At 38.5% G+C, this 13299-nt stretch overlaps 1 protein-coding gene across 22 annotated transcripts in view; it reads left to right on the forward strand.

Moving 5' to 3' along the window:
* Window positions 1-13299, forward strand: part of SENP7 (SUMO specific peptidase 7) — a 171753-nt gene that overhangs the window by 126360 nt on the left and 32094 nt on the right. For 21 of the 22 annotated variants that reach the window (XM_073804290.1, XM_073804289.1, XM_073804288.1 and 18 more), the window contains 3 exons: window positions 8008-8189; window positions 9618-9957; window positions 10760-10917. In XM_073804290.1, coding sequence (XP_073660391.1) covers window positions 8008-8189; window positions 9618-9957; window positions 10760-10917 — 680 coding nt within the window. The remainder of the gene's footprint in view (window positions 1-8007; window positions 8190-9617; window positions 9958-10759; window positions 10918-13299) is intronic. The other variant, XM_073804291.1, reaches the window with a different exon arrangement.

Raw genomic sequence — 13299 nt, forward strand, 5'->3', positions numbered from 1 at the left:
CCCATTTCTGGATTGGGTTGTTTGTTTTTTTGTTATTGAGCTGCATAAGCTGCTTGTAAATTTTGGAGATTAATCCTTTGTCAGTTGCTTCATTTGCAAATATTTTCTCCCATTCTGAGGGTTGTCTTTTGGTCTTGTTTATGGTTCCCTTTGCTGTGCAAAAGCTTTGAAGTTTCATTAGATCCCATTTGTTTATTTTTGTTTTTATTTCCATTTCTCTAGGAGGTGGGTCAAGAAGGATCTTGCTGTGATTTATGTCATAGAGTGTTCTGCCTATGTTTTCCTCTAAGAGTTTGATAGTTTCTGGCCTTACATTTAGGTCTTTAATCGATTTTGAGCTTATTTTTGTGTATGGTATTAGGGAGTGATCTAATCTCATACTTTTACATGTACCTGTCCAGTTTCCCCAGCACCACTTATTGAAGAGGCTGTCCTTTCTCCACTGTACATTCCTTCCTCCTTTATCAAAGATAAGGTGACCATATGTGTGTGGGTTTATCTCTGGGCTTTCTCTCCTGGTCCCTTGATCTACATTTCTGTTTTTGTGCTAGTACCATACTGTCTTGATTACTGTAGCTTTGTAGTGTAGTCTGAAGTCAAGGAGCCTGATTCCTCCAGCTCCGTTTCTCATTCTCAAGATTGCTTTGGCTATTTCGAGTCTTTTGTGTTTCCATACAACTTGTGAAATTTTTTGTTCTAGTTCTGTGAAAAATGCCAGTGGTAGTTTGATAGGGATTGCATTGAATCTGTAGATTGCTTTGGGTAGTAGAGTCATTTTCACAATGTTGATTCTTCCAATCCAAGAACATGGTATATCTCTCCATCTATTTGTATCATCTTTAATTTCTTTCATCAGTGTCTTACAATTTTCTGCATACAGGTCTTTTGTCTCCTTAGGTAGGTTTATTCCCAGAAATTTTATTATTTTTCTTGCAGTGGTAAATGGGATTGTTTTCTTAATTTCACTTTCAGGTTTTTCATCATTAGTGTATAGGAATGCCAGAGATTTCTGTGCATTAATTTTGTATCCTGCTACTTTACCAAATTCATTGGTTACCTCTAGTAGTTTTCTGGTGGCATCTTTAGGATTCTCTACGTATAGTATCATGTCATCTGCAAACAGTGACAGCTTTACTTCTTCTTTCCTGATTTGGATTCCTTTTATTTCCTTTTCTTCTCTGACTGCTGTGGCTAAAACATCCAAAACTATGTTGAATAAGAGTGGTGAGAGTGGGCAACCTTGTTTTGTTCCTGATCTTAGTTTTTTCAGTTTTTCACCATTGAGGATGATGTTGGCTGTGGGTTTGTCATATATGGCCTTTATTATGTTGAGGAAAGTTCCTTCTATGCCTACTTTCTGTAGGTTTTTTATCATAAATGGGTGTTGAATTTTGTCGAAAGCTTTCTCTGCATCTGTTGAGATGATCATATGGTTTTTCTCCTTCAGTTTGTTAATATGGTGTATCATGTTGATTGATTTGCGTATATTGAAGAATCCTTGCATTCCTGGGATAAACCCCACTTGATCATGGTGTATGATCCTTTTAATGTGCTGTTGGATTCTGTTTGCTAGTATTTTGTTGAGGATTTTTGAATCTATGTTCATCAGTGATATTGGCCTGTAGTTTTCTTTCTTTGTGACATCGTTTTCTGGTTTTGGTATCAGGGTGATGGTGGCCTCGTAGAATGAGTTTGGGAGTGTTCCTCCTTCTGCTATATTTTGGAAGAGTTTGAGAAGGATAGGTGTTAGCTCTTCTCTAAATGTTTGATAGAATTCGCCTGTGAAGCCATCTGGTCCTGGGCTTTTGTTTGTTGGAAGATTTTTATCACAGTTTCAGTGCTTGTGATTGGTCTGTTCATATTTTCTATTTCTTCCTGATTTAGTCTTGGCAGGTTATGCATGTCTAAGAATGTGTCCATTTCTTCCAGGTTGTCCATTTTATTGGCATAGAGTTGATGTAGTAATCTCTCATGATCTTTTGTATTTCTGCAGTGTCAGTTGTTACTTTTCTGTTTTTATTTCTAATTCTATTGATTTGAGTCTTCTCCCTTTTTTTCTTGATGAGTCTGGCTAATGGTTTATCAATTTTGTTTATCTTCTCAAAGAACCAGCTTTTAGTTTGCTATCATTTTCTTCATTTCTTTTTCATTTATTTCTTATCTGATCTTTATGATTTCTTTCCTTCTGCTAACTTTGGGGTTTTTTTTTTGTTCTTCTTTCTCTCATTGCTTTAGGTGCAAGGTGAGGTTGTTTATTCGAGATGTTTCCTGTTTCTTAAGGTAGGATTGTATTGCTATAAACTTCCCTCTTAGAACTGCTTTTGCTGCCTCACATAGGTTTTGGTTCGTTTTGTCTCCATTGTCATTTGTTTCTAGGTTTTTTTTGATTTCCTCTTTGATTTCTTCAGTGATCACTTTGTCATTAAGTCGTGTATTGTTTAGCCTCCGTGTGTTTGTATTTTTTACAGATCTTTTCCTCTAATTGATATCTAGTCTTATCGCGTTGTGGTCGGAAAAGATACTTGATACATTTCAGTTTTCTTAAATTTACCAAGGCTTGATTTGTGACCCAAGTTATGATTTATCCTGGAGAATGTTCCATGAGCACTTGAGAAAAATGTGTATTCTGTTGTTTTTGGATGGAATATCCTATAAATATCAATTAATTCCATGTTGTTTAATGTATCATTTAAAGTTTGTGTTTTCTTATTTTATTTCATTTTGGATGATCCATCCATTGGTGAAAGTGGGGTGTTAAAGTCCCCTACTATGAATGTGTTACTGTCGATTTCCCCTTTTATGGCTGTTGGTATTTGCCTTATGTATTGTGGTGCTCCTACGTTGGGTGTATAAATATTTACAATTGCTATATCTTCTTCTTGGATCGATCCCTTGATCATTATGTAGTGTCCTTCTTTGTCTCTTGTAATAGTCTTTATTTTACAGTCGATTTTGTCTGATATGAGAATTGCTACTCCAGCTGTCTGTTGATTTCCATTTGCATGGAATATCTTTTTCCATCCCCTCACTTTCAGTCTGTATGTATGCCTAGGTCTGAAGTGGGTCTCTTGTAGAGAGCATATATATGGGTCTTGTTTTTGTATCCATTCAGCCAGTCTGTGTCTTTTGGTGGGAGCATTTAATCCATTTACATTTAAGGTAATTATCGATATATATGTTCCTATTCCCATTTTCTTAATTGTTTTGGGTTTGCTGTTGTAGGTCTTTTCCTTCTCTTGTGTTTCTTGCCTAGAGAAGTTCCTTTAGCATTTTTTGTAAAGCTGGTTTGGTGGTGCTGAACTCTCTCAGCTTTTGCTTGTCTGTAAAGGTTTTAATTTCTCCATCAAAACTGAATGAGATCCTTGCTGGGTAGAGTAATCTTGGTTGTAGGTTTTTCTCCTTCATCACTTTAAATATATCCTGCCACTCCCTTCTGGCTTGCAGAGTTTCTGCTGAGAGATCAGCTGTTAACCTTATGGGGATTCCCTTGTGTGTTATTTGTTATTTTTCCCTTGCTGCTTTTAATGTTTTTTCTTTTATTTAATTTTTGACAGTTTGATTAATATATGTCTTGGTGTGTTTCTCCTTGGATGTATCCTGTATGGGACTCTCTGTGCTTCTTGGAGTTGATTAACTATTTCCTTTCCCATATTAGGGAAGTTTTTTTTTTTTTTTTTTAGGGAAGTTTTTAACTATAATCTCTTAAAATATTTTCTCAGTCCCTTTCTTTTTCTCTTCTTCTTCTGGGACCCCTATAATTCGAATGTTGGTGCGTTTAATGTTGTCCCAGAGGTCTCTGAGCCTGTCCTCAGTTCTTTTCCTTCTTTTTTCTTTATTCTGCTCTGCAGTAGTTATTTCCACTATTTTGACTTCCAGGTCACTTATCTGTTCTTCTGTCTCAGTTATTCTGCTATTGATCCCTTCTAGAGTATTTTTAATTTCATGTATTGTGTTGTTCATCATTGCTTGTTTCATCTTTAGTTCTTCTATGTCCTTGTTAAATGTTTCTTGCATTTTGTCTATTCTATTTCCAAGATTTTGGATCATCTTTAGTATCATCATTCTGAATTATTTTTCAGGTAGACTGCTTATTTCCTCTTCATTTGTTATGTCTGGTGTGTTTTTATCTTGCTCCTTCATCTGCTGTGTGTTTTTCTGTCTTCTCCTTTTGCTTATCTTACTGTGTTTGGGGTCTCCTTTTTGCAGGCTGCAGGTTCGTAGTTCCCGTTGTTTTTGGTGTCTGTCCCCAGTGGCTACAGTTGGTTCAGTGGGTTGTGTAGGTTTCCTGGTAGAGGGGACTAGTGCCTGTGTCTGGTGGATGAGGCTGGATCTTGTCTTTCTGGTGGGCAGGTCCACGTTTTGTGGTGTGTTTTGGGGTGTCTGTGGACTTATTATGATTTTAGACAGCCTCTCTGCTAATGGGTGGGGTTGTGTTCCTGTCTTGCTAGTTGTTTGGCATAGGGTGTCCAGCACTGTAGCTTTCTGGTCGTTGAGTGCAGCTGGGTGTTGGTGTTGAGATGGAGATCTCTGGGAGATTTTCACTGTTTGATATTACATGGAGCTGGAAGGTCTCTTGTGGACCAGTGTCCTGAAGTTCACTCTCCCACCTCAGAGAGACAGCACTGCGTCCTGGCTGCAGCACCAAGAGTCTTTCATCCACACGGTCACGAAAAGAGGAAAAGGGGAAAAAATAATAAATCTTGCTCTCAAAGTCTACCTCCTCAATTCAGGATGATTTATTTTCTATTTATGTATTCCACAGATGCAGGGTACATCAAGTTGATTGTGGAGATTTAATCCACTGCTGCTAAGGCTGCTGTGAGACATTTCCGTTTCTCTTCTTTGTTTGCATAGCTCCCGGGGCTCAACTTTGGATTTGGCCCGCCTCTGCGTGTACGTCGCCGGAGGGCGTCTGTTTTTCACTCAGACAGGATGTGGTTAAAAGAGCATCTGATTCGGGGGCTGTGGCTCACTCAGGCTTGGGGGAGGGAGGGTCACGGATGCAGGGCGTGCCTGCAGCGGCAGAGGCTGGCGTGATGTTGAACCAGCCTTAGATGCGCTGTGCGTTCTCCCGGGGAAGTTGTCCCTGGATCCCGGGACCCTGGCAGTGGCGGGCTGAACAGCCTTCCGGGAGGGGAGGTGTGGAGAGTGACCTGTGCTCACACACAGGTCTCTTGGTTGTGGCAGCCGCAGCCTTAGCGTCTCATGCGCGTCTCTGGGGTCTGCGCTGTTAGCTGCGGCTCGCGCCCGTCTCTGGAGCTCCTTTAAGCAGTGCTCTTAATCCCCTCTCCTCACGCACCGGGAAACAAAGAGGGAAAAAAAGTCTCTTGCCTCTTCGGCAGGTCCAGACTTTTACCCGACTCCCTCCCGGCTAGCAGTGGTGCACTAACCCCCTGCAGGCTGTGTTCACGCCGCCAGTCCTCTCCCTGTGCTCCTACTGAAGCCCGAGCCTCAGCTCCCAGCCCCGCCTGCCCTGGCGGGTGAGCAGACAAGCCTCTCGGGCTGGTGAATGCTGGTCGGCACCGATCCTGTGTGAGGGAATCTCTCCGCTTTGCCCTCCGCATCCCTGTTGCTGTGCTCTGCTCCGCGGGTCCGAAGTTTCCCCGCTCTTCCACCTGCAGCCTCTGTCCGCGAAGGGGCTTCCTAGTGTGTGGAAACCTTTCTTCCTTCACAGCTCCTTCCCACTTCTGCAGGTCCCGTCCCTATTCTTTTGTCTCTGTTTATTTTTTCTTTTGCCCTACCCAGGTACGTGGGGAGTTTCTTGCCTTTTGGGAGGTCTGAGGTCTCCTGCCAGCGTTCAGTAGGTGTTCTGTAGGAGTTGTTCCACGTGTAGATGTATTTCTGATGTATGTGTGGGGAGGAAGGTGATCTCCGTGTCTTATTCTTCCACCACCTTACCCCTAGCCCTCAGTAAAACTTTATGCACTTATCTGATGATGGGTGGGGTTGGGTTCTCACCCTTTTGGTTGTTTGGCCTGAGGTGACCCAGTACTGGAGCCTACATGCTGTTTAGTAGGGCTAATGGCGGCCTCCGGGTGGGCTTCCACCAGTGGGTACTTCCCAGAACTGCTGGTTCCTGTGTCCTTTTCCCCAGCCACCATCCGCCTCCACAGGAGACCCTTCAGTAATAGCAGGGAGGTCTGGCCCAGTCTCTTACGACGTCACTCCTTTTTTCCCTGGGTCCTGGTGTGCACGAGACTTTGTGTGTGCTCTCCAAGAGTGGAGTTTCTGTTTCTCCCAGTCCTGTGGACATCCTTTGATCAAACCCCACTAGCCTTCAAAACTAGATTCTCTGGGGACTTCTCCTTCTGTTGTTGGACCCCCAGGCTGGGAAGCCTGATGTGGGGCTCGGAACTTTTCACTCCTGTGGGATAACTTCTGTAGTATAATTGTTTTCCACCTTTCTGTCGCCCACTTGGCGGGTATAGGATTTGAGTTTATTGCTGTTGCGTCCCTCCTACCATCTTGCTGTGGCCTCCTCTTTGTCTTTGGATGTAGTGTATTCTGTGTTTGGTAGGTTCCAGCGTTTTTTTGTCCCTGGTTGTTCAGCAGTTAGTTGTGATTTTGGTGTTTTCATAAAAAGGGGATGCGTCCTTCTACTTTGCCATCTTGAGGTAATCCCTCTTCAGTTTTTTCTGTAGCATTTATGTTTAGAAGTTATAACTTGATATGGTATTTATAAGTAGAAATTGTCTTTGACTACCTTTACAGTTTACAGAATTACAAATAAAATTTATTGTGCTTTTCAAAATACTGTGTTGATAATTTGGGGGTAGTTTATTTTCCTGGGGGGAGGGAGTTAAGAATGTTGTCTTTGGAAATTGGAAGACTGTTGACAGTCTTGGAGTTTTTGCCCTCAGTCCCGTCCCCATGCCTGCCTTTTAAACAAAGACGAAGAGAAATTATGAATGTTAGTCTTTAGATGTTTATAAAGCTAGAGTAAGAGCAAGAATAGTTTGAAGAGAAGGTGTATAGTGTTGAAGAACTTTGAGTGAATGGAGAGGTCAGGTCATTCAGTGTTACATAGACTTTAAGTTATGAATTCAAGCAAGCTGCTTTGGGACTTGCTTTGTGTGAACTCTGAGTTGGTACTTGTATGGTGTAGATTCAGAGAGCAAAATAATTCAGGATAACCTGCAGTTAGTTAGGATAACCCTCAGTTAGTTAGGTAGAACCTTTTGGAAGGTATTTTTTATATATATATTTGATATATATATATCAAATATATATATTTGATATATATATATTTTTTATATTTATATTTGATAACTGAAATACTAAGCAGGTTTGTTAATACTTGATATGGGTTTCAAAATAATGCTTTTTTGACTTAAAAAAGGGAGTACTTCCTTTTCTGTAGGGTAATAAATTTATTGGAGGTTTAAAATTATAGGGTCTTGATTTTTTTTAAAAAAAGAAAGTGTGAAGGAAATTGTTAGCCTTATGAATAATTATTTATCACAGTCACCTGCAGAGGAAAGGTATTTTTGTTCCTTTTAAAAGAGCAGTGATCAATACTCTACTCTTTCAAATTATTGTCCCTTTTCATTTAAAAAATATGTATATATAAAACTTACATTTAAAAAGGACAACTAATTGCTAAATTAGTTGTAGTTTCTAAAATCACAGTGAATTTAAAAAACTTTTTAAGAGACTAACTTTCAAAATTTTATTAAGACTTTTTTTTTTGTATCAGAGTAAAATGCAGTTATGGGAAAAGGAAAAACATGGTTTGGTTGCTTTGCTTTGGTTGCTAAAGAATACTACCTTTTAATATATTTCCCATATCTTATACTTTTTGTACAATGAACATTTGCTTTGTGTACGCAGTTTAAAATGGGATATGTCTTTATATTCATCCATGTTAGTATGAGAATTTAGCAGTGGACTATGAAAAAACTAGCTTTGAAAGTAGTATAGTCATTTTGATGATTTTATTTGAGCTCTTCTAAATGGGATTCTTTCTTTACTTTTTGGCCATATTTATGTCTCTTCTGTTTTTTTAAGACCTCAATAGGGGAAGTAGAGGTTGTGATCATCTTGAAGAGGGGAGCAGAAACAAGGATAATACAAATTCTGATTCAAAAATGGAATCCACTCTGATTTCCAGGAAGAGGAAACAAAGGCTTAGAAGTAATTTACCTGGTTCTCTTAATCCTACTTCTTTGTATAAGTCAGCAGAACAGACAGTAAGTAGAGGTATTTAGATGTCATATGAAATAATTTGTGCTGTGATAAAAATGAATTGACTGTGGCCAAATAATGTTCTCCTGGCTTTCTGCTTTTATCATCATATTTCTTTCTTTTCTTTGCCTATTTTTTTCATTCTGTTTATTTTTTAAAAAATACTTTAAATACAACTTTTTTTTGCAGTAATACAGTTATGGAAACAAATTTCAAATACAGTCATCACTGAGTATCTACATAATATTGGTTCCAGGACCCTGCACATACCAAAATCCTTAGATGCTTAAATACCTTATATAAAATGGTGTAATATTTGCATATAATCTACATCTTCCTGTATATTTTAAATAATCTCTAGATTACTTATAATAACTAATACAATGTAAATTATATGTAAATGGCTATAAATACAATGTAAATGCTATGTAAATAGTTGTCTCTGCATGGCAAATTCAAGTTTGGCCTTTTGTAAATTTCTGGAATTATTTTTCTGGAAATATTTACCATTTGCAGTTGGTGGAACCTGCGGTTGGTGGAACCTGCGCATACAGTGGGCTGACTGTATTATGAACAAGTAAAACAGTTAAAAGTATTTCTCCTCCGATAACCAGCCCTTAGTAGTTTGATGTATATCTTTCAGACCTGTTTGCTTTTGTCCTCCCCTTATAACCAAATACTATTCATACTGTCCAGTCAGTTGCTTTTTCACTTGCTCTGTGAAGTTATTACCTGACTTATTTTATCAGTAGTAATTTACTTCCGATTTCTATAGACATCTCTTTTTCCAGAGTTTAGGGAATTTGTTGTAGAGAATTACCATACATACGTTAATGCATACATTACCTATTTTCAAAGACTTAGTGTGCAGTTAACAATAAAAGTATGAGGAGACAGCTTTTTGAGTCCTTTGATTCACAAGGCATTTCAGGACTTTGCTGTGCCTTTGAGTTATAATTATAAACATGATTTATATTTATACAGTAATAGAGATGTGAAGGCAGTGATTGATTTTCATAATTTTTCATATTGTTATCCTCTTAAGTTTTTAATTTTTTTGCTTTTTTGTTACTAAAGTCATATGATGTCAAATGACCTCTTTTGCAAAATAAAACTGTAAAAAAAATTCCTCTCATTTAAAGTTGACAAGACTGTGGAAGACCTCTGAACCACTTGTAAATATGGGAGTTTCTCCTTCCCATCTTTTTGAAAAATGTTTAGGCAACTGATTGGACAGACCAAACTCTATATATTTGAGAGACACTGGCAAGAGTAATGTAGTATAATTGAGTAGTTTTCTACCCCTATATTTATAGAAATGATATAATGTTTTTACTTCTATACTCTTCTTTAGGAATTTAAACTTAAAAAAACTCTTTATGTTAGCCAAATTTGAAAAATCCTAATTTTTGTATGCATTTATTTATGTTCAGAAAGAACAAGAAAATGACCCAACAGTATCCACTGAGTTGGAAAAGTCAAGTGAAAACTATCAGGAGGACCCAAAACTGCTTGAAGAAATTATGCTTGAACCCATAGAAAGTGATTTTACTAAACTATCCTCACTTTGTAGTCAGGAGTTGGCTTTGAGTGCTGCTCCCCAAATCACCTCTGAATGTTCAACCACTAAAACTTTTGAGAGCTGTATTTCTACTGATACTGTGGGGAATTGTCCTGTGGTTGAGAAGGATGAGAATGAATTGAACACAGTAGAAAAACCTGTTTTAAGTGAACATAGTGAAGGGAACCAATCATTTATCTCTGCTGAACCAAGTAAGTAACATGAGGATAACAATTTTCTCTCCTCTACTTATTTCTTTTCTTTCTCCTCTCAAACAAATTTTGCTAGGCAATAAGTTATTTATTACATCATTGTGGAATATATTAACTTCAGAAAAAAAAGACTTGGGGTTTTGGGACTTCATTTATTTTGTAATATTGATTTAGGTAAGGAGTGGAGTACTTGGAAGCAGAAGTAATTTTTTTTTAGATTAGTGTACTGTAATCTCATCAGTAGTTTTTTATAAGTTTCTGTAAGGACCATTATTATTGTCATTTTGGTTGATTAAGCTGAAGTACAGAGCATTTAAGTGCTGTTTAATTATTGTCATTAATTTTTTAATTTTCCAGTATTTGATGCAGTCACATGGTACAAAAAAGGTTCTAAAGGATATCCAGTGACTGGTCTCCCACATCTTTCCCTAGCCATCCATTTCCCCCTCCTAAAAGCAACTAATGTAACAGGATTTAAAGTACAATTTAGAATGATGGTGTAATAACATGATTAGAACTAGAATTTGGTCCTAAGTTCTCCTCATGACTCTATCCATTTTTAAATATCTTCGTCCTCTAGAAGTTAAGGTTGCAGGTAACTGCCAAATAATAGTGCTGACATGGAAACATTGTATGTGACTAGTGTAAATTAGATAATGAATGATGGGCCAGTTTCTAAATTGAATAAAGTTAGATGATTCAGTTCAGTGGGATTATGAAAGATATATTGCATGAATTACAAAGTTCTCTTTTTATGTATGATTATTGTGACACATTTAAAAAATACATTTTACCTTTTTAGTTGTTGTTTCCAGTGATGAAGAAGGACCCGTTGAACATAAAAGTTCAGAAATTCTTAAATTACAACCTAAGCAAGATCATGCCATCTCTAATGAAAGTGAGAGTACTTCTGAGCCAGCAATGTCAGAACTACCACTGATTACATGTGAATCTGTACGGGTAATTTATTTCTGTCTTCTCACAGATTAACAGTGAAATATACACTATTGGCTAATGACTATTTTTTTTTCTGTTAAGCAGAATATTATATAAAAATTATGAATTTTCTTAGTTTGAATTTTTTTTTTTTTTTTTTTTTTTTTTTGCGGTACGTGGGCCTCTCACTGTTGTGGCCTCTCCTGTTGTGGAGCAAAGGCTCCGGACGCGCAGGCTCAGCGGCCATGGCTCACGGGCCCAGCTGCTCCACGGCACGTGGGATCTTCCCGGACCGGGGCACGAACCGGTGTCCCCTGCATCGGCAGGCGGACCCTCAACCACTGCGCCACCACGGAAGCCCCCTTAGTTTGAATTTTGAGACAACTTTCATATTAGTTTGAGGGAAGTATGTAATTGTTTTAATTTGAAGTGAAAGGCTTAATACCATTTTTCTTCTGGCCATTTTTATTTTTTAAGTCTAAATATTCTGACTTGAATATTCTTTTCTTATGGTTCTCATTGGACATTTAAGTACTTCATCAAAACATTTTCTAGATTTAAACAGTTTCCAGTATTTGTCTGGTCTTACAGTACAATGGTGACTTGGAATTATTCCTTTCCCTCACATGCTATTAAGGCAGCATGATAGAGGAAAGAACCTGACTCTGGAGATACACAGATCTGTGTTCAAATCCTGGCTCTGTCATTTGGGCAAGTCCCTTAACTTCCTTAAGCCTGAGTTTCCTTATATCCTAAATGAGGATAATAACACCTAATTCACAAGATTATTTTTTGAGTATTAAGTGAAACAACATATGAAAGCATTTAGAACAGTATCACAAACCTATCAGTTTGGTAAGTACTTTGTCTCTTTCTCTTATAGAAAATAGTAAGTGGAAGTGTCTGTTGGTTTAATGTCAGCTAGTGGTGTTTTTGACATACATATAGCTCTAAAGTAAGGTTCAAGTTATTTATTGTCAGTATTCATTCATATTATCAGCTCTGATTATCCTATTTTAAAGAAATGATTATCGGTAGACCACCAGTGCAGAATTATGGTTAACTTCTGTTTTTTTTTTTTTTTTTTTTTGGCGGTACGCGGGCCTCTCACTGTTGTGGCCTCTACCGTTGCGGAGCACAGGCTCCGGATGCACAGGCTCAGTGGCCATGGCTCATGGGCCCAGCCGCTCCACGGCATGTGGGATCTTCCCGGACTGGGGCACGAACCTGTGTCCCCTGCATCGGCAGGCGGACTCTCAACCACTGCGCCACCAGGGAAGCCCTGTTGGTTGTTTTTGAATAATGTCAGAGGCTGTTATTCTATAGAGTGTGGTGAAGAATTTGGTCAGTTCCATGAAAACAGTCTGATGGGCTGATTAGTGTTTCACGGGTGTTTCTTTCTTTTTTAAAAAAATTTATTATTTATTTTATTTTTGGCTGCGTTGGGTCTTATTTGCATCATCTTCATTAAGGCATGCGAGATCTTTCATTGCGGTGCGTGGGCTTCTCTAGTTGTGGTGTGCGGGTTTTCTCTTCTCTAATTGTGGTGCGTAGGGTACAGGGCACGTGGGTTCTGTAGTTTGCGGCACGTGGGCTCTCTAGTTGAGGCTCGCGAGCTCAGTAGTTGTGGCGTGCGGGCTTAGTTGCCCTGCGGCATGTGGGATCTCAGTTCCCTGACCGGGATCGAACCTGAGTCCCCTGCATTGTAAGGTGGATTCTTTACCACTGGACCACCAGGGAAGTACCTCACGGGTGTTTCTGTTGCATTTGGTACTCCATAGAGAGATTACCTCAGGAATTGTGTTCTGAATTTTTGTTAAAATGTAACAATTGTTGCCCAGTTGGGCCAATAGCCTACTTGATGGCTTAGTTGTTTTGTAATTAAAACAGTGTTGACAATGAGTTCAAAATTCTAAATGAATTACAGTTCCCTTGGCAGTATATAAATTGACAATACAGTATGAAATGACTGTGTTAAAGGAAAATGACATCTCTTGTAGAACTGACAGCATATGATCACAGCCAAGCAGCAAATAATGTAGAGATCTACCAAAATCTATAAGGCAGAATAAACCTCCACACCCTCCCTTGTTTCCAATTTTAAATGAAGTTATGAGAAACATAGATTGACCGTTTTTAAGAGGCAGTTAGTCTTTACCAAATGTGAGGCCCAATAAGGAATTCTTTCTAATCCATCTTCTCATTTTGTCACTTAAAACACACAGGCAGTTATTAGAACCATCTGTAGTTGATTAGATTCCCCGTTTTTACTTAGGGGATAAGAAGAGTTCAGTAAGCAATAAAAGCTGAGAATGATAAAGAAATTCTATTAGGCAGGTAAATGGCATTGTGAGCTGGGTTAAAAATGATGAGTAATGTGCATGTTTCAGGTGAGGATTAATCACA

The sequence above is a fragment of the Tursiops truncatus genome, chromosome 4 (genome assembly GCF_011762595.2).
Source record: "Tursiops truncatus isolate mTurTru1 chromosome 4, mTurTru1.mat.Y, whole genome shotgun sequence".
Classification (NCBI taxonomy): domain Eukaryota; kingdom Metazoa; phylum Chordata; class Mammalia; order Artiodactyla; family Delphinidae; genus Tursiops; species Tursiops truncatus.